This window comes from Pogoniulus pusillus, chromosome 15, assembly GCF_015220805.1.
Source record: "Pogoniulus pusillus isolate bPogPus1 chromosome 15, bPogPus1.pri, whole genome shotgun sequence".
Taxonomy (NCBI): domain Eukaryota; kingdom Metazoa; phylum Chordata; class Aves; order Piciformes; family Lybiidae; genus Pogoniulus; species Pogoniulus pusillus.
In genome coordinates this window covers 15,411,715-15,432,961 of record NC_087278.1, presented here as the reverse complement: position 1 = coordinate 15,432,961, position 21,247 = coordinate 15,411,715, and the positions used below count along the sequence as shown (strand labels likewise).

Genomic DNA, 21,247 nt, shown 5'->3' with positions numbered 1-21,247 from the left:
TTTGGTGTGGTTTTTTTTTGTTTTGTTTGGTTGGGTTTTTTATGTTGTTTGTATGGTGTTTTTTTTTCTTTTTCTCAGAGCAGTTGAGATTTATTATTCTTGTTATGACTGCTTTCCATTCCTGTGCTAAACTGAGCTGAGATAGCAGCAGCAGCAGCAGCAGCAGCATGGTTGCAGGGCTTCTATCCCCCTTCCCTCCCATAGTTTGATTTGCAAGTTGCTGGACATTATCTAGCAGGAAATCCAGTCATGCTGGGAAAATCATCACAACCCACAGGAGAAGGTACAAGCCATAAACAATAGTGTGACCTCAAGAGAGATCTGGAAATGTCTCCATGCTCTCAGGCATGGATCGGTCCCACCTTGTGCTGGGCTTTGCTGCAGCTGTACCCTCTAGCACACCTTCCTGTAGTGCTCCAGGGTCAGGCTGCTGCAGAAGGCCTTGCAGAACCAAGAGGGCCTTATCACCCTAGTATGGCCTCAGTCCACTCACTTCCTTATTGTGGTGGTTTAAGGGAGTCCAACTATGAGCTGGTCTGGGAGATTTTCCACATCTTGAGGTTAGAACCATGAGGCGCTGCCAGCCTGGTCCCAAGCTGCAGAACTCTTAGGAGCGCAGTGTGCCCATGCTGTAGCATTTGTACTCATGCATCTAACCTTGGAGTGGTCTGAAATTATGGCAGAGCTGCTGCCTGTCTTCAGATAGGCCCACAGAAAGGCTAAGCCATCACTTATTTATCGGTTTGCTCTGGAGTAGAGAGAAAGGGAACAAGAATTTAAATTCCTGGTGGGCAGATAAATGCTGGACCATGGTTTCTTTGTAAATGATAAATCATTCGCCATATGAAGTGAAACCACACTGAAGCATCTGCTGACTGTGCTGGAATATGAATTAGTAGGGCTACATATAGGATGTCTGCTCTAAGATATGTCAGGTGCTGGAAATGGAGACAGATATAGTTCCATGGTTACACTGCCAACTGAAAATCAGAGATTCAATAGCTCTGCAGATGACGCTGCAATTAAAAGTGGCAAAAATAAAAGCCATTATGTTCAGAAGGTATCAGTTTATAGTGAGCTCATTTCCAGTTTGTGGGGAGTTGTTTGTTTTTAGAGAGGGTGGTATGCTACTTCCAGCAAAGCTATGTAAATATTTTCTACCAGCCCAGAATGTTTTTTCCTGGAGCTGATATCTTGTGCCTACTAAAATTCTTCAATTGAGAGGAATATTTTACTAGAGAACTCACCAAAGCAAAAACGAACCTGTGAGACCTTACGCTATAAATCTCATCACTCACAGGGAAGCATATAAAAGTTGTGCAGCTGTGGAGATGAGAATCAGAGGTCAAAAGCCAGTCAAGAAAGGCCAGAGAGGAAAACAAAACACTTCAACTTTGTAATAACATTGGTGGTGTTTGGGAAGTGTTTGGGTTTTTTTTTTTAATGCTATGCCTACAAAACACAAATAGAATGCAGCCTTAAAAAAAACCAAAACAACACAAAACCAAAACAAAATGAAACAACAGAGATTGATACTTTTCAGCCATAGTGATCTGATCTGACCAGATCACTGGGAAGAAAAAGGTTCTGAGTAATTCAATAGAACATAACTTGTGTAACAAAACAAACAAACCAACCCCCAAAAAACAACACCAAAAAAATTGCTTCTGAACAGATCTATCTGGTTAGTACTACTTGACCTGCTGTTAAACTTTACGCTTCAGAGCTCTGCTGCAAAATGCTTCTATGCCTTTTAGACTGAAAGGCAGGAGATCAGACTGGAAACTGATCCTGTTTCCATGGGGCAGAGCAGGGCTGGGGCTCAGACTTCAAGGTGAAGGAATACAAACACACAGGGTAGGGCAGAGCTCCGTGGGCTGATTGTGCCTGCCCTGCAGGGCTCTGTGCTTGGTTTGCTCTGGCTTGGATCGCTCTGTGCAGCACTGTGTACTGCAATCCCCCAAACAGTGTGATCACCAAAACTGAGAAATTGTTGAGGGATGCACTTTCTTTCTGCGTTATGATTTGGGGGGTCACTTTGCAAAGCAACAGCAGCCTTTAGCTTTCAAAGAACGATGTTCAGTAGAAGCTGTTCCCAGCAGGAATCTTGAATGGAGAAGACCTTAAATATCCCCAGCAAGTGGGAAGGCGGAAGGAGTTAGCTCAAGATAATCATTGGTGCAAAATGACAGGACCCAAGCAGTAGGGATAAGCTGTGCTGGTTCGTAGGGTTGTCAGTTTTACTGATCCTTCTGCCAGAAAAGCTCAGCTGTGCCTGTCCGGTCTGCTCATGCCTGGCAGACGCACGTACGTGTGACGCAATAGGCAGCAAGAAACCACTCAGTTCCGTTTCCTGACAGTCTGTTGATAGCAGAGAGGCCAATGTCCCACAGAGGAGACTCTGAGACACTGGGAGTTCATGAGGAGCCTCCATAAGCCAGTCATATTAAGTTTCTGAAGGTCTTATTGCACCCGTGGAAGGGAGCAAGGGTCAGAGGGTTCATACGACTGGTGAGCATGTGGCTGATGGTCTCGGGTCCTGGGAGTGGTGGCTGGGCAGGATTACGAGCAGTGGAACTGAGGTGGTGGGTGCTGGGCTCTGACAGCTTCCCTGTGGTGCTGCTGAGCTGGGACAGAGGAAGTTGGGGACTTTATGGCTTGTGAGCTTGGCTGTAATGTCTGCTAGAAGGATATCCACATGCAGGTAGCCATACCACAATCTGTGTTTGTCCTTTCTTTCATGTGGGGGAGAAGAGAAAAGGTGGTGTGGGGTTGCTTTAAGTATGAAACTTCTCCATGTAAAACTCTTCCTGTAGAGATATGAAAGGCAAATTTACAGTGTTTCTCTCAGCTGCAGAAGAGCAGATAGTGAAATCTTCAGCAAACATTAAGGATACTACCTGTATCACCAGAGAAATATTTCTGTGTGCTTTAATAAGTGTTTCATCTCTCTTTCTTTGTAGTTTGAGTTACCTGGTGAGTGGAAAATCCCCGCAAGGAGCAGGAATGTTGAGCAAGTGAAAGTGAAAGTAGGGTACAACCAGACATGTCAGAAAGCTGATGGAGTTAAGGCAGATTGAGAGCCCTGGGACTCAGCAGGGCAGCCTCCAGAGGTTAGAACCTCTGGAGATTAGAATCTATGGAGTGGGAAGAGGGATGGGGAGAGCAATGGAGAAAAAGCTGCCTGGAAACACCAGCCCATCACACCACCTTGCTTTCCTCTCCATTTCCTCTCCACCCCTTCAAATATGACACTTGATATCCACAAACTTCCAGCACTTCTGCCCTGGCAGCAGCAGCAGCTCACTGCTGTGCAGCGGGGACAGAAGGGAAGTTTAGATCTAGAGAAAGCTCCAAGGAATGTTGGATCTCACAAACCCCATTCAATGCTGTGAGAGGGAATTAATTAGGAGCCTTTTTCTAGGAACAGGCCTGCCTGGCGTTGCTGCCTACAAAGCTCAACCACGGCCTGAAGACAGCAGGGGAACAAGCTACGGCTCCAAGGGCGCCATGGGTTTAAGACTCAATGTCTTTAAGAACCATAGAGCTCCTTAAGGCTCTCCAGAAAAGGCTAGGCAGGACCCTGGGAGATGTGAACTGCTCTTCCATGCCTAGTCCTGCTATCTCTTTGTAAGCTGCTGCCCGGGCAGCTGCCTGCGCTCTGCTCCCGGGGACATGTGAGGGAGGACTTTGGGCCCGTCAGTGGCTGGGAGCCGTTTGGCCAATTTTGTCTATGCAGTGCTGGCCTGGCTGGGCCTACTGTAAGGCAGCAGTGAGGTGGGGGAGAAAAGAGCACCTAGGCCTGGGTGCTAGGGCACGGCTGGGGAGAAGGTGTTTCTTGGTATGTAGTATGGATTTGTGTACTTGCCGTGCTTTGCACTGCAACATGTAGTTATGAATAGCATTTCCATTCAAGCTCCCAGTTCTGTCCCTTTCCGAGCGGAGTGCTCTTCTTTCCCTCCTTTGAGAAAGGTTAAAGAGCCTGTCTTGCTCCTTTAAGTGAGGCAAGGGGAGACTCGGGTCTTCTCCTCTTCTTTGTTCTGGCAGCCCAGGGGATGCCAAGCCTTTATGTTGTAAGCAGCTCTGTAAGGCAGAGCCTTCTATAATGGTTTCTTCTGATCAGCCTGCTCAGAGTGCCTGTGGTCCCTGCCACAGCGTGGAGTGTGTCAGAGGTGCATAAATGAACATTGCCAGTTTCTGTTTGAACACTACTTTCAAGTCTTTGGTCAGCTCTAAGTAGCACAGCCGCAGACTCCTGAGAACTCCACAGCTGGCAGGTGGGCAACTCCTGGCTGCGTATATGTGCCCCACGATAGGATAATGTTGTAGGAACAGCAAAGTTGTTTGGGTCCAAAACTGAGACGTTCAAAGGAGGTAGAAGCACAGCAGCAAGCAAAATAAAATCTTCTGAGTTTAAGTTATTGGTTACCTGTTTCAGTTTGTTCTCCTTCTAGCTGCTATCTCTGGAGTACAGTACAGAGCAGAGACTTTGCTGGTAAGTGATTTTTGTTTGTTTGGTTGGTTTTGTTTTCCCTCCAAGGAACTTGACCTTGGCTGATGGCCATACACCCACCCAGTGGTGCTCTCATACCACCTCCTCAAATAGACAAGAGAAGATAAGATGGAAAAGCTCATGGGTTGAAGTAGAGACAGAAAGATCACTTATCAGTAACTGAGATGGGCAGAGCAGCAGTGAGTTGGGGAAAGTTAAGTTATTGCCAGTTAAAATAGATTTGGATGGTGAGAAACAAACCCCAGATTTAGAACAATACCTTCCTCTCCCCTCCCTTCTTTGCAGGCTCAACTTCATTCCAGACTCATCTACCTCCCCACAAAAAACAAACAAACAAACACCCAAGCAAAAACCAAACCAAAACAAAGAGATGCAGAGGGGAAGGGGGATGGGTGTTGGCCTTATTTCATAACAGCTGCCCTCTGCTACACCATTGTCCTCAAAAATTTCCCATCCTCCAGCATGGCCTCTTTCCCATGAGCTGCAGTCCTTCAGGATAAACCTGCTCTGGCATGAACTCCACTCTGTATACTGCAGCTTCCTTCAAGGCATGTCCACACGCTGCAGCACGGGGTCTTTGTGGGTTGCAATGTGGGTATCTGCTCCATCATGGCCCTTCATAGGCTGCAGGAGAATCTCTGCTCCAGTGCCTGGAGTACCTCCTTCCCTTCTTCTTCCCTGACCTGGAGTTTGCAGGGCTGTATCTCTGACATGTTTGCTCACTGCTAGGCAGCTTTCTCAGAGGCACCATCAGCCTGACTGATGGGCTCAGCTCTGTCCTGCAGTGGGTCTGTTTAGCCAGCTGTGCTCAGCATAGGGCACCCCCATGTCTTTTCTCCCAGAAGCCACCTCTACAACCCCTCACTAGCAGAGCACCTGTGCCTGGTACAATACCTGTGAGTGACAGCTTTGCTTTCCTGAAGGATAATGGAGGGATGATGCTATCAGTGCCTTCTCAAGGCACTCTGGCTTTTGCAGCTGATGACTCACTGCTCAGGGCACAAATCTTACTCCTGTTAGCCAGGTGGCACCCCTGGCCTTCACATAACAAGCTGTGCTTAGTCCGTTTGGTTGTATTTGCTTACAATATGTATTTTAGAGGTCAGGGCCGTTTCTGTGATGCTTACCATGCCTCAGGAATGTGCAAATATCAGTTCATTTTTTTTTGAGACAAACCTGCAGTTCTCAAAAAGGGAGACCTACTCCAGCTGGGAAGTAATTAGACTTCTAACTAGACCACAGATATCAAGTTTTTTGATTTCTCTGGATTTCTCTTTTGATGTTAGGGACAACCAAGCAGCCAGGTGGTGGTAAGGTCTTCTGCACCCGTGGCATCTTCTGAATCATCCCATCTGTTCCTGCAATGGAGTATGCCTGGTATTGGCTTGATGAGTCTGGGCAGTGGATTGAGTATGGGAAAGAGGTGAGATCCATCTGCTGTTGATGTTCTAAAAGCTCTTGTTAAGCCATCTTCAGAGAGTTATTTAGGGTATGTCATTTTGCAGCTGGTGTGTTTCACATGCACCACTGGGTACCCTTGCAATGCTGCTCTGATGCCTGGTGGATTTGTCACTCAAAGCAGTGCTGCTACTCTGAGAAAGCTTTCAAAGGACTGGCTTTGAGAGCGGGTGCATTTTCCAGAGATGATGGATGTCTTTTGGCTGAAGCTGACCACACAGGCCAAAGGCTGCTTTGTTGCTGTTGTTACAAGCAGCTGTTCTCTGTGGGGTACTCCTCTGTTACTGAAGATCAAAGTGCTTGAAGCTTTAGGGACTTTGTCCAAAACAGCATCCCTTATGAGGAGCCTGGGGAAATTCTAGTGCTTCCCCACAGTGCCACCTAAACCAAAGATAGACTTCTAACAGGTATAATTTCCTTGCTCTTCCTATAGCATCCGAATCACTGTTCTGCCACAGTAACATCTGCGGATCTGGAGAAGGAATTTCTCTCTGGCCAGAAAGATGTGTTTTTCATTGCTGGGTCTCAGCACTATATGTTAAATTTTGAAGGTGATGTATCTCCTTGGTTTAAGTTCATGGCACTATGTAGCTGACTCTAAGGTAGCCTCTTTCATGCAGAGTTGTCACCCTGTGTCTGAGTTTCTGTGAATGGGTCTTTTTCCTCCTGAAAGCTTTCTCCAAGCAGAACCTGAACAGTATGTACATTTCTCTGCAGTTTTGAGATGCCTTACTCTAGCTTCTAGATTTGTGCATCTGTTATCAAAAAAAGCATCTCTGACAACATTGTATATTCAGAAGAATTGAAAGTAAATGCTTCATGGCATCTGGCTTTGTGCCATCTGACTTATGCCTTTGAGTTTATACAACTATGGAGGGAAAATGGGAGGAGAAAAAAGAAAAAGGCATTGAAAAGTCAAATGATGAAGAAGCCTGCCCAGGGCAGACATCTCACAAGACCATTGTGAGGAGAGAAAGCAGCAAAGGAAAATTTAGGGCTGGTTGCACACAGAGAGAAATGGGAATATGAGAAATGCTTTTCTGTTTCTAATTTATTTACCCATCTTAAAATTCCTATTAGTTTTCCAAACTTTAAATCTGTTTCCTGGCATGGATAAAGAGAGTGGTGTTTAAAGGAGGAAACAATGGCTAATTAGCAGTGTCACACAGCATGCACTCTGGATATTGTTAGAGGACCAAGACTGGAGGGCAGACTTTCCTCTTAGCACTGCATAACAGTCCTGTGCTGCCAGGAAAGCTAGATTTATCACTTCTGCTATATTGAAGTCTTCCCTGCTTGTGGGCATGACATCAGATGTGGTTTTCTCTGGCTAACAGCCTGCATGTGAATGGTGGTTGGTTGCCTTTGAGCTTCACAACCTATGTTAGCGGGTCTCCAGGCAGAAGCAGCTCAAGTGGGAATGATTTTGAGATATGCAGTGGGGTAGGTATAGTAGAGAGGGCACCACAATGGAGTGTTCAAGGCTACCTCCTTTTTTTTGTCTTCCTAAACACGTAATACTGTGTTCTCAAAATACAAATGATCTAATTATTGAACTGTGTTTTTCATCCAAGACATGGTTCAGACAAATTTGGTGTATAAAACTCAAAGAAAAGTTGCCCGACTGCGAAAATCTGAGTCCTTTCAAGATGGACAATACAGAAGGTAATATGCATTCATTATATAATAATGTCTTTAGATCACAGCACCTTTCACAGAATCACAGAATGACAGTGGTTGGAAGGGTCCTCTGGAGATCTTTGAGTCCAATGTCCCTGCCGGAGCAGGTTCACCTAAAGCAGGTTGCACAAGACAGCATCCAGATGGGTGTTGAATTACACCACATCTGTATTTCAGTGCTCTGCCAGCCTCAAAGAAGTTCCTTCTCAGTCTTCCCGTTAAGAAGTTTCCCCTACCTGTCTATAATTCATTTGTACATTTCTTAAATTCATTTTAGATACCTACCATGACTGATTTAACGCCAGGAAGCATCTGAGCACTGACTGGTGCAGTAGTGCCTGCAGGGCACTACTGTCCACCCATAACCTCCTGACAGGCTTAGTTCTGGGGATGAGTAGGAGCAGGCCACCCATCTGGGCAGTGGAGTGTGAAGGGCTAGCTGGAGCAGTTTATAAACTATCCGGTTAGGAGCATGCTCCTTCTGCTTTGAAGCTCTCCTACCAGTGACTTGAACCTCCCAATATAAGAATTAGTGCTCCTGGGATGTGTGTGTAAATCTAATTTAGAGAGAAGGATAAAGGTTATGTAGAAAATAAAACAAAAATAAAAATTCAGAGATACCCAAAGGCTGCTGCAGAGCCAGTGGCTGGATCCTCTGGAAGAGGAATGTGGTTAAGGGTATCATGGACTGAGTTTCTCCTTTTCTGTTCTGCTTTCTGCAGCCAAAACCTGACTCTATCACGTTCTGTCTATCCTCCAGAATGGAACCAATCTGCATTGCCCGATATTGGGTACAAGGTAGGTATTTCCAGCTCTCTGGTGGGTAGTATGAATTGTATCCTGGCAGTTGGGTCTTATAAAATAAACAACTATGAAGTGAAATCTGACTGACAATTTCACATTCTGGATAGACTTATGTCTCATAGGAGGCTCTCTGAGACCCTCTACTTATACCATGCAGAATAAGACATGTAGTTTTGGCTGTTACTGGTCTAACCTGTCTTTGCACTATCCTAAGATACTTGATCCTCTGATAAACTGTATGCATTGCATTTTGAGGAGGTATTGTAGTACTTCTTCAATGAGTTTGAGGTAAAATATTATTTAATGTGGTAAAACTAGACTTTAGCCCTTTAGAGAAGGAGGTAGAAGGAGCTAGAGTGTCAAACAAAGGCAAGACTGAGGCTTGCTCTTTTCCAGCCTGAATACTGCCGTGCATTTCATCTTTAGGTTGCTTTGGAGTAATCTCGATGTGGAGTTACATTCATCAAAGGAGGCTGGTGTGGGATTGTACTCATTTCCCTCAGTTAAGACCTGTACTTCCACATAGGGAGTGAGGATGCAGATGAGGAGAGCATGGTCGAAGATGGGAGAAGCTTGTGATTTTAATGGCAGGATTTTTCCTCTGATGTGAGGAGGTTTATGTGTCCTTTGGAAAGACTGGGACTTGTTACTCATAACTGTTACCTGATTTTTGGTATTAAAAAAAATTTCAGTTGGTACAGCTCAGCAGTGATTCCCATGAATATGGCAAAATTAAGGGGCTGTTTGAGAAAACGATGAAAAGTTACTACATCCACAAACTGCAGCGGATCCAGAACCCAGCGCTTTGGCAAGTGTTTCAGTGGTTTGTATCTGTTTTGTTTTGTTACTCTTACGGTAGCAGAAGACTGGTATCTCTTGTCCTCCACAGGCTGCGTTAGGAATTGCCAAATCCAGCAGCTCAGCAGATGTGAGACTGCCACATACCTGTGTGCCCAGGTCTAGGTAGTAGTGGGGTTCAGCACAGGTTCCCAGTAGGCACACACAGAGAAATGCAGACACCTATGAATAGACACACAGCTAGCTGCAAAAATACAACACAGACAGCACAGCACTCATGCAATCATAAAAGGCACCAATGGCCCCTGGGTCCTCTCATCTTCAGTTACATTCTACACAGGCAGACACATGCAAATGGTTTTCTGTGGATTTCATTACGCCTTCAGCGTTTGGTCCTTCTGGTAAGCAAGGCCAGGTCTTCTGGTCTCTCCATCACCTGAACCAAACTTATTGACTGCTCTGAAAATTGGCTCCTAGGCCACCTACCGTCCTCAGTGATTGTCCAGCCTTATGCTACCTAGTGATCATGCACTGGCACACATCCTGCTTGCTGCAGGTGCTGTGGACATGCAGCTTCTGTGACACAAGGTCATACTGCAGTTGCTATACCCAGACCCCTCTTTACATGCATGTGCACAGACTGGATGGTCCATCACCTACATAAGAGTTAGAAAAGGAGCTTAATGAGAAGATAGGGTAGATTGTTCTGATCAGGCCCAGAGCATGGCCAGGCAAGCCTGCTGATCAGACTTGCCTCTTTATACCCAGCCAGCCATTTTTGTCCCCTTTTTAATCTACTTTCCCATGTTTATTCCTCTCAGACCATCCTGATCCTTCCCTTCTACCACCTACATTTCTTCTGTTCAATATTTTTATGTAAGTCCTGAGTGATCTCCAAATGTCCCTCTGTCCCATAACAAGTCCTATACTCTCTTATAAGCAGTACCTTCCTTATGTCTGTGAAATGCTCTGGACTCTTCATTGCCCGTGGTGCTGGGTGTCTCTCCAGTCTGTGAGACTGAGACTTTGCTGGTTCAGCCCTAGGAGGGAAGCTTCTCTCTCTGTGATTGAGTTACTAGGGCTGCCTTTCTGCTCTTTTGTGTGTGGAAATGCACCTTTTATTGCAAAGCCTGACATTGTGTGTGGTTTTTTGTCAGTGTTGTTCATAAAGAAAGGTGTTTTCCTTCACTATGACTGAGCTGTGGTATCTCAGATTTCTTCTTTTGGTTTAGTATCTTCCATAGAGGAGGAGTTTGTGATTTTTTTTTTTTTTTCTTGTTTGTTTGTTTTAAAAGGGGATTTTTTATATGGTGAAGATAGGGGCAGAGATTATACAGCCTGCACTGTGTCTTTGTACAGTTCAGTTGAATAATTGTATATCATGAGTTTAGCCAATTGAATTTGATAGTGATTATTCAATACCATGCTGGTGTCATGCTCATTGCAAAAGAACAGTGCTGACTGGAACAAAGTATCATGGGGCTTGTAGTTCAGATTGCAACATGGGAGACTTCATATTTCCAGTTGCTGCTTCTGGTTTCAGGTTTTGGGGCATTGGTCTTTTTTCTGCTGGGCTGGCTACCCCTGGGAGTGCCACCTACCCCAGGGCACTGGTGAACAGAGTGGGCAAACAGGGCATGGAGTGTGAGGAAGGCCATGGCTCCTCCTACAAGGAGCTCCTGAGAGAGCTGGGGTTGGTTGTTCAGTCTAGAGAAGAGGAGGCTGAGGGGAGACCTTATTACTCTCTAGAACTACCTGAAGGGAGGTTGGAGCAAGGAGAAGCCCAGCCTCTTCTCCTTGGTGTCAAGTGACAGGACTAGAGGAAGTGGCTACAAGCTGCACCAGGGCAGGTTCAGGCTGGATATTGGGAAATACTTATCTGAAAGGATTATCAAATATTGGAATGGTCTGCTCAGGGCAGTGGAGGAGTCACCATCCCTGGAGGTGTTCAAGTGTCATGTGGACCTGGTGCTTAGGGACATTTGTTAGTGTTGACCCTTCAATGCTGGGTTGAGGGTTAGAATTGGATGATCTTTGAAGTCTCTTTCAACTGGATGTATTTTGTGTAACATCAGTTGCTTAAGCTCTGATGTGTTGTCTCTCCAAGCCAGAAGATTCCTGGAATGCATTGGTGGTGATTTCCTTCTGCAGGCAATAGAAAACTCAATAAGGGGAGGTGCTGTGCTAGACTTTATTCTCACCAGCAGAGAAGCCCTGGTGGAGAATGTGAAGCTCGTGGGCAGCCTTGGCTGCAGTGACCATGAGATGGTGAAGTTTAAGATCCTCAGGGCAATGAAGAAGGGGGTGCTCAGCAAGCTTGAAACTCTTCAGAACAGACAACTTTGCCCTCTTCAGGAGCCTCCTTGGTAGAGTATCATGGGACAAAACCCTGGAGGGATTGGGAGCCCAGAAAAGCAGGTTGACTTTCAAGGATCATCTCCAAACTCAATGGCAACACACCCCTAAAAGGAGGAAATCAGGCAAAAATGCCAGGAGAACTATATGGACAAGCAAGGAACTCCTAGTCACAATCAAACACAAGAGGGGGTCCCACAAAGGGTGGAAACAAGGACTGGTAACCAGGGATGAATACAAGGAACTTGCTTGTGAAACCAGAAACTGGGTTAGGAAAGCTAAAGCCTTGACAGAATTACATCTATCCATGGACATTAAAGATAACAGAAAAGGATTTTACCAATATCTCAGAGAGAAAAAGAAAACGAGAGAATGTGGGTCTCCTCTGGAGGGATACAGGTCAACTGGTTATGGAGGATACGGAAAAGGCTGAACTACTCAACACCTTTTTTGCTTCAGACTTCACTGAAGCAACTTGAGCCACACCACCCAAGTCATAGAAGGCAATATCTAGGTCTGGGAGAGTGAAGAACCACCTGCAGCAGGAGCAGATCAGGTCTGGGAACACACAGAGGACCTGAATGCACACAAGTCCATGGGACCAGACCTGTTCCCTGCCTGTATGGTCCTATGTTTCAGCTATTAGGAACAAGTGCTTCCTAGTGCAAGAGAGAGAATCTGGGAAGTGCCATGGAGCACCCTGTAGTTTTACTTTAAAAACCTTGGGGAGGACATGAGGAAGAGGGATGGAAAACCAACTTCAGTCCTAGCTGTGCAGGTCTGTGAACTACAAGGAAATATTTCCTGGAAGAATGCTGCTCCAGTTTCCAGTGGAACAGTCACTGATACTGCTTCTGATCACCTTGAAGCACCTTCAAAGGATCCAAGTGATTTCAGTCAGAACTGGAGGGGCCTGCCTCCAAACAGATGGAGGAGAGGGACAGTTTGATGTATTGGACTCTGTGGATCTGATGGCTTGGCAAGCTGAATCCACAAGAATATAAAGCTTTAGCAGGTACATGGACACTGTGTACTTTGATGCCATCAAACTATGAGGGTTGGGACACAGTTGTATTTCTGGTGTGACAGGGAGATCCCAGCTGCTGAGTATGTTGGAAGTATGTTGGAATGCAGGCCATAGTTTGCTTTTATGTGGAGGAGTGGAAGCAGCCACTGGTATCTGCTGCCCCAGATGTGGAAACACAGCCCCACCATTTAGAGTGATCCAGATAGTAGTGGAACAGAGTGGAGATCCAGAACATCAGCAGTAAGTCTGTTCTGTACAGCAAGGTGATCTTACTTTTAGTGAGAATGGGCAGTGAATGACGTATGTTGTATGATGTTAATTGCTGCTGGGCATGACACAGATGGTACAGAGTAAGGGATGTTGGATGTTATGGCTTTAGTCGAATTTGATGAGCATTCATTCAATACCATGTGGTTGTTATGCCAGCGTTAAAATGAAAGTGCTGGCTGGAACAAAATATCGCAGGGCTTGTAGTTCAGATTGTTACATGAGAGCCTTCCTGTCCCAGTTGCTGTCTCTGAGTTTCAGGTGCTGGTCTTTTCCACTGGGCTAGCTGTCGGGCTGTGGGGTGAGGGATTTGTTTTATTACTGGCATCTGCTGCTTCTGCTTTTGCTGTGCTTTTTTTCAGTGGAATATGCTAAGGTACATTGTATTATCTTGTTAAACTTCTTGCCTCAACTCGGGGCTTTTTTTGCATTACCTTCACTCCCATCTGTCTGTGTGTGGGGGCTTGCTTGTGAGAGCAGGCTGTCTTAAACCAGTACATCATATTTATATATCCAGGATTTATATAACCTGGGAACTGACTAATTCTCGGTCAAGAGATGCTTGCCTCTTTACTCTCTTGTATGGTATGAAGTTGTGGGTGACACAGTCCATAGCAATGCTGAGAACTTTTCATTTTGCTGGAAGGAGTCAGCTGTGCAGCAGGGTATCAACAAAAGCATAAAGCAGACAGTAGCTCCACTGAGAGTGGTTTGTGACACTGTTCCTCCAAAATCTGAAAGAAGGAGGAGCTGAGTTGGGAAACTGTCCTTGTTTGAACCAGAGTAACAAGGTGGGTTTGTTTGTTTGTTTTTTTCTCTCTTTTATTTTTTTTAATCACACACCCCCCCTCCCCATCCCTAGGCAAAAGGAACAGATGAAGAAGCTCAATAAGCTGAAATGTGTGGATGAGCGGCTTCTGTTCCATGGGACAAATCCATCCCACATACCTGCAATCTGTGAGCAGAACTTTGACTGGAGGATCTGTGGGACTCATGGGACAATGTATGGAAAAGGTACAAGTCCTGAAGTGTGGGTTCAGGGGCTGCAGCATCATGGACTGCAGACCTCATCTAGGCTGATGGGTGAGTGCAAGGTGTCCCCTGACTCGTGCATTCCTGCCTCAGGAGCACTTTGCCTTGCTGCAGGCATCATCCAAAGCAATTGCATTTTGGGAGAGGTAAAACCCAGCTGTCTTTGTCTCGGGTACATATTTTTCAGCAAAGGTCTTGAACAGGTGGGACAGGAAGGTTGATGGCAAAATGTGACTAGAGTCTGTCAATACTCAAAAATAAGCCAATATAGAAAATCCTGGCAAGGATACCTGTAGAGCTAGCTGGGGTTGTTGAATTGCTGACTGCCAAAGTGTAGGTAACAGGTGTTTATTCCTTGGCTGATGTATTGTCTTATCTGTGGCTTTTTCTGGTCCTAGGAAGCTACTTTGCCAGAGACGCTAGCTATTCTCATGAGTACTGTTCCTCTCACAGTGGTCGCTACAGCATGTTTGTAGCTCGTGTTCTTGTTGGAGACTTTGTTCAGGGAAAGCCTGAATACCTTCGTCCTCCATCCAGAGCCACCAATTCAAATAGACTTTATGACAGCTGCGTGGATGACCTGACAGACCCTTCCATCTTTGTCGTCTTTGAGAAGCACCAGATTTATCCTGCTTACATCTTGGAGTACTGCAGTAATTTCCCATGTGCGATCTTGTAATGAATGGTGGAATCTCCTTTGAATTTACACTGAATAAATTACATTTTAGTACATCTTTTTTTAACGTTTGTTCAATTTTAGCGGTAGCTTTAGAACATTTTGTAATGCCACGAACCAACATTTTGGGGCGTACTGCTAAACTTCAACCTCCACTTTATCTCTAGCCTGGGATGGTGATGTGCCTGCTTTGCATATTGTCCTGGTTTGAGCTAGAACAGAACTAACCCTGATCAGTGATTTTAGTTTTCACTGAAGTCTCTTTCTTCTAAGCAGCTGCACTTTCTGAAGTTAATGGCAATTTTTACAGTGCTTCAAGAAGTGCTGACACCTGATCTTTATAGTTACTTCTAAGGACTGGCATGTGGAAAGACTCTTCCTTATACTTGTTCCTATAGAAACTAAGGTCTCTGCTAAATCTTTATTTACTACCTTGAGATAAAGTAAAAGGTGACAGGGATGTCAGATGACCCTAAACTGACCAATAAGGTATTCCATGTAGGTCATATTCAGTATAAAGCTGAGGAATCACAAGGGTCAAGCTCTCTTCTTCAATGGCTGACATCCAAGGAGGACCCTTGGTTCTTTTGTCCTTGATCCCAGTACCTGTGTTCCTGAATCAAGTTCCCAGATCCAACTCCTGAATCAAGTTCCTGTCTGCCACTGACTCCAGTTTGTAACTTCCTCAGCACCTGCCCACAGCATCAGTGGTGATGCTGTCATAATTGCCATCAGGAGTTCTGGGTTCAATATTGACTGTGTGTGTATGTTTAATTTTATTATTATTATTTTCATTAAAACTGTTTTACTTTTCCAACTCTGAAGACTCTCTTCTTTGTTACCTTTTCTCTTCCCCTTTGTCAGTGATGCTGACAATGTACTTTGCATTGTTTCCTGGTTGCATTGCTAGCAGCTCTTCTTACCTTGTTCTTCTGTGTTGAGTCTTTGCAACACCCTGTTGTTGCTCTGTCCCCACTATGTCTAGGCCAAGAGGAGCAGAGATATTGCAGCTGCTGCAGTTAGATCCCCAGTACACCATGACAATAACAGTGAGGAAATTGGTGGTGAACTGAATAAAGGCACAGGCAACCAGCACCAGAACAAGGGAACACAGTCTCAAGTTGTGCCGGGGGAAGTATAGGCTGGATGTCAGGAGAAAATTCTTCACAGAGAGAGTGATTGGCATTGGAATGGGCTGCCCAGGGAGGTGGTGGAGGCACCGTCCCTGGAGGTGTTCAAGAAAAGACTGGATGAGGCACTTAGTGCCATGGTCTAGTTGACTGGATAGGGCTGTGTGATAGGTTGGACTGGATGATCTTGGAGGTCTCTTCCAACCTGGTTGATTCTATGGCAGCATCTCACCAGGTCTGCACAGCCAGTGCTTGCAGTAGTGAATTAAAGGAGACTTGTGTTCACTGGCACAGCCACCTCCCTTCCCACCTTGCAGACTGAAATTGGTAGTGGCTCTTTTGAATTGCCCTGCTGCTGCCTGGCACTTCTCTGGGTGACTGACAAGTGCCACAGTGGTGTCTACTCCAACTAGGAAGGATAGGGGAAAGCTCGGATGATGGACATAGCACTTAAAGCTTGGTGGAAGTGAGATAACATCGAGGATGACTGATAGCATGGAAACAAAAATTAATGGTTTATTAATGTCTTGCTGTACAAGCGGCTGTAACTTACCAAGAATCACAAGTGATTCAGCTGTACGTGCTATGAGTGGGAGGAAGCAAGAGTAAGGAAGTGTGTAGGATCTTACCATCTTTCCTAAAGCCTGCTATGTTCAGGCAAAATCAGTGCCCCTAGAAAATGTCAGAAAGGCATCTGACCACAATGAGACCCTGAGCTGCAATATTTAGTCTGCTTCCAGGGCTCATCTCTTTTGCAGGAGCCTAAGCCTTTTGCAGTTCACTGACCTAATCCTGTAGTCCATCAGTGAGCAGAGAGCTTTCCCTGCAGTCAGGAACTGAAAGTCATGTTGGTTTTTTTTCCTGACTATGACTTTTTTTAATTAAAACAGACAAGCAAATGGTATCAAGTTATCAATTACACATCTTTCTTAGTAAAGTGTGTGGTGTACAAAATGTAATTACTTTCCTATACTGTCAATACTACTGCACTGGAAAACTGCTGTGAATTTGGAGAGCTGTTTGCCTAGGATTTGTCAGTTGTCACAGACCTGTATTCTGTGCTGTGTATAAACATGAATCTGAGCACTGTTTTCAGATACAATAAAAGAAAGTCTGTTTTGAGATGTTTTAATATTAGGTGGAATTATATAAAGACCTTTTTCATTTTGCAGACTTGCTACCTGGCTGTGGCACTCAGTGGGAGCTGTGCATGAGCAGCCTTCACCTCACAGTTGCTGTTGCCTTCCTGCCTTCGAGCTGCAAGTTCATGAGGATGGGATGGGACTCAATAATTTCCGACTATTCCAACTGTCATCCTGCCTTGGTCCCCGCAACACTGCATGCATTTGCTCCATGGCTTCATCAGCTTATGACAGGGTTGCATAGGTCAACACCGGGCAGGACAGAGTCTGAGAGATGGAGAGTTTGGGAAGAGTTTTGCTATTAGACAAAATACTCTGTGGAATGATGCTCTTGTGTAAACTGTCCTCTTCCCCGCCCTTCTCCACCATGAGAGAAGAAACCATGTATCGTGTGGCCGAAAGCTGTTTCCAACAAGGTAAGCATTGATATGGGACTGAAAGCCATTTCCAACAAGGTAAGCTTTGGTATGTGATTGAAAGCCATTTCCGACAAGGTAAGCTTTGGTATGTGATTGCCAACCTCCTTGGGCAGAGAAGGTAAGGGAGCATATGCTGAGGGGCAGCCCAGTCACTACAAAGCAGGTTTTTGTTGATTGGAAAAAAGAAGAAAGCAGAACTATAGCAGAGGACAGGTGCAAACACCCAGAGTTGGAAGAAAACCAGATTTTCCAGTAAGTAAAAATTATTTATGGCTGCAGGGAGAGTTCACACAACCTTCAACAACTACTGGCTGAGTGTTACACTGTGAAGATGAGGCCGCAGTCTGGTACTCAAAATTGTAACGGTGTCCTGTGGTGTAGAACTGCTGAAGTGTAGCTGCTGTGGGCTTTGTAGGCATTGGGGTACCAGATCTGAAGCAGAAGCACTCCTTGGGGAGCCCACACTGTTTCAGAGTTGCTCTCTGCAACTCTCAGTTTCTGTCACTGACAAAAGGAGCATCCCACCTCCAGGTGAGTGTCACTGCTGTTTTTCTCATGCCACTGCTCTAGTGACTGTACTGAGGTGGAGAGAATCAGATGCAGAGCGTTCACCTACTTGAAAACCAGCTTTACCAAATACTCTACAAACCCCAAGCCCAAAATAGGATGTTTAGCAAGAACAGTTCCCAGTTCTGCTTGTGCCAACACTGATAGATACAGAAGGGGTAGGAGAGGAAATGCAAAATAGATTTTGATTGGCATAAGATGACACTGAGGCTCTAGCCCAAGCAGGACTTTGAATCATAACATTTTGGGAATATTTTGGTCAGTGAAGCACTGACAGTGGAAACCACTAGTAAAGTGAAAAGCAACTTAATCTGTGGATGCTTCTTCATGGGAGTTTTGTTCAATATTATAAACTGGCTAAAACTTCTTTCAGACTTGCACCTTCTGTTACATCTGGAGTACCTGGGTATTTCCTAAGCACTGAGCATCTGTTCAGCATCTTTGTAGAAGAAAAATACTTTCAACCAATCAACACAAGTGAAATTGGCAATTGACACTAAGTGTGGATCTGGTCTGTGGGCTTTTAATTAATTTGCTTATTTGTTTGTTTGTTTCCAGAGAATAAAAGTGTGTGAAGAGCTCCCAACCCTGTTGAGAAAGGATTGAATGACTCAATGACTCATGGGACCAACAGTTTAAGAGTCACTGTGATGGTGGTAGGAAAGGTCTGCCCTGAGGAGCACTCAATTGATATCTGTGGCATTTGCTGCCTTCCCTGCTAGCCAGGCTGATGCCAGCTGGGCAAATGTTGGGTTGGGCTTATCCTGGAGCTTCCACAGTTCACTGAGCTTCATCTGCCCAAGGACAGGGAGTGAGGCTTCCCTCAGTAGGACATGAAATGATCAGTTGGTATCCTAGATATCTATTTATCCACTTTTCAAATATGGTCTCTGTTAATGGAGTGCTGTGGGAAGACTTCTGTGATGCCACGGGGAGGATCTTCATGAGTGTGGCAACCACAGAAGACCAGAGGAAGAGGGTGCTGCTGAGAGGCCAAGTGCCTTTGCAAAGGTGCCCAAATGCAAAGGTGTTAGCTCAAGTGATTTTTATAATGTACTGCATTTCTAATTGCTATTCTTGTGGTGTCCTTAGAACTTCACAGTGTCTCTGGGTTCAGTGCTATTGGTTACCTATTTATGCACTTGTTCTAGGCTTTCCATTAAATAACACCCCAGCAACTTTTCAGGCTTTCTTTTAGTTTACTGGTGCCAAATCTGACTTTTCAGTATTTTCAAGAGTCCTGTTTAACAGTCTTGACAGAATTTATTACAGGATGATTAAACTGTAGAAACTTAATGCTTGATTGAATATGCTGAATGGCATGTTATTTTCCTAAATATTTCAACTCTTTAAAAATCTCCCTGAGCCTCATAACCTGGCACAACCACTGTGTGGGTGCCAGGTAAAGGAAACACAGATATTTTTCTTGGCATGACATGCTCAACAATTGCATTATTTAACAAGACTGTTACTGGGTTGAGTAATGATCCCAAATATCTGTGTAGCTTTGGTAATAGAGTGCTGATGGTCTTGGGGGAAAGGCAGGGTCTTCACACAGGGTCTGCAGGAGACAGATCTGCAGGAATCAGACTTTTACAGCTCAGGGAACTATTTTTTTTCTTTATTCTTGTTCTTTTACAGCCCTGATTCTTGTAATGAAGCCTATTGCCTGGTGTGCTGATTTTTAGGCACTGTTTCCCAGAACAACTCATGCTGTCTTTCCAAGATAATTTTTACATCTAACTTACAAGTAGGACCAATAGGAAAAGCTGACCTGGTTCTTATCCATCTGTTCTTAATAAGCTTAGATTTTCCTTCCAGATGCCTTACTGCAATGTCAGAGGACCCACTAATCAGTGCATCAGTGCTGAAGTGGTAAGTGTCTCTACATGATATCCCCACCACTGGAGGAAGCTGTGTCTTTACCCATTGCCAGAAAGAAGCTTTAATTCACTGTGTATTCTCTGAGTAATTTTTGTTAGGCTTTATCTTCATCTTTGGCCTCCTTAATGTTTTGGTTGTTTTTGTTTTTTTTTTTTCCCAAAAACTTAGTCCTAAGTTTGGCTTTGCTAAGTCAAAAGGAGATGTTAGAAGGCACATTGGTCTCTGCATTCTTTAATATTTTGTACTCCCTTTCACTCTTGGTTTCTGCAGACCTTTTTTTGGCTGCATTTTACAGAGACTCCCCTTGCACCTCCCTGTTTTCCTTTTGAAAATTCCCATAGGTCTATGATTTCTTTTTTTTAACCTATACTTCTGCAGCATCTGTCTGAAGCTGTGATGTGTTCTCCTGTCCCTAAGGCCATCTGATCTGAGTCATATTAATGATTATGCAACCTCTTCCTTCACAGAACTTAATTAAAAGTCCTAAAAGTAACTCAAGTTCTTTACTAAAGGAATGCCCTCTTCACCTTTCTTTAGTATAGCCTAGCATGTGCTCAGTTTCACTGCATGAAACTGTAGGCTACTAACCAAACCTAAACTTTGTGAGAGCACTATTAAAAAAACCATTTCTCCCATCAGGACCTCCTCCAGCTGCTGCTATTTCTGTATAGTCTGAGTAACTCCATGATGCATCCCACTTTATTGGCTTTTCTTTTCCTTCCCAGATCAAGATTTGGGTTTGTTTTCTTCTCCTCCTCCCCCTTGCAACTTCTAGTTGTTCTTGCTCCTGTTAACGCGTGGTGTCTAGGCAGTTTCCTCAATCTGAAACACAACGAACAGGACTAAGTAAAGCAAAAGCTTGCTTAAGTAGCAGCTGGGGAGATTATTTGCAAGACTTCTCTGTGTCTAAACACAACCAACCCAGATAAGAATGACCAGAATCCTCTAACTCTCTGAGTTCATGATGACTGTGAAAGCTGCTGCACACAGGGGAGGCAGCTCCTTGCAGTGAGAAACAGCTAGGTGACCTATGCCCACATCGGTTGAGGTTTTGTTGGGGAACTGATGGAAAGTCAGAAGCATTGACTTGTACAGGTAAAGCATTAATAACAACCCAATAATACTGTGACTTACCTCACCAGGGTCGACTGCTCAGTGCATATACCGTGTTCTGGCACACTCAGAGGGCAAAAGACAGCATGGCTGGGTTGAAGCATGAGAAAAAAAAAATCCCAACCTTGTAAGACTTGTTTTATTTCCTGACAATTTTCTGCACTGTGAAATGACAACAGTCCAGGAATTCCTGATGCGTTTGGGTATCCCTCTCAAGACTACTGTTAAGCGAGCGGCTCTGGGACATGATCTATCAGTCATGGGGTTGTTTGGTAGGAGGTTGTACTTTGTGATCTCAGGGGGTTTTTCCAACCTTAATGACTTTGTTTTCCGCTAAGCTGCATTCCGCAGGAGCCAGCGGGGCGCCGCGGCGGAGCAGCCA

At 44.8% G+C, this 21,247-nt stretch overlaps 1 protein-coding gene across 2 annotated transcripts; it reads left to right on the top strand.

Moving 5' to 3' along the window:
- Window positions 1-75: 75 nt before the first annotated feature.
- On the top strand, window positions 76-14,664 carry PARP12 (poly(ADP-ribose) polymerase family member 12). Of its 2 annotated transcripts, XM_064155486.1 has the most exons (8): window positions 76-4,495; window positions 5,800-5,936; window positions 6,405-6,522; window positions 7,546-7,636; window positions 8,374-8,449; window positions 9,148-9,278; window positions 13,765-13,916; window positions 14,333-14,664. In XM_064155486.1, exons 2-8 carry the CDS (start codon window positions 5,877-5,879, stop codon window positions 14,611-14,613), a joined length of 909 nt encoding a protein of 302 aa, XP_064011556.1. In that variant the 5' UTR covers window positions 76-4,495; window positions 5,800-5,876; the 3' UTR covers window positions 14,614-14,664. The 2 variants fall into 2 exon arrangements, with proteins under 2 accessions (XP_064011556.1, XP_064011557.1); XM_064155487.1 differs by lacking the exon at window positions 76-4,495 and having other exon boundaries at window positions 4,528-5,936.
- Window positions 14,665-21,247: the final 6,583 nt, after the last annotated feature.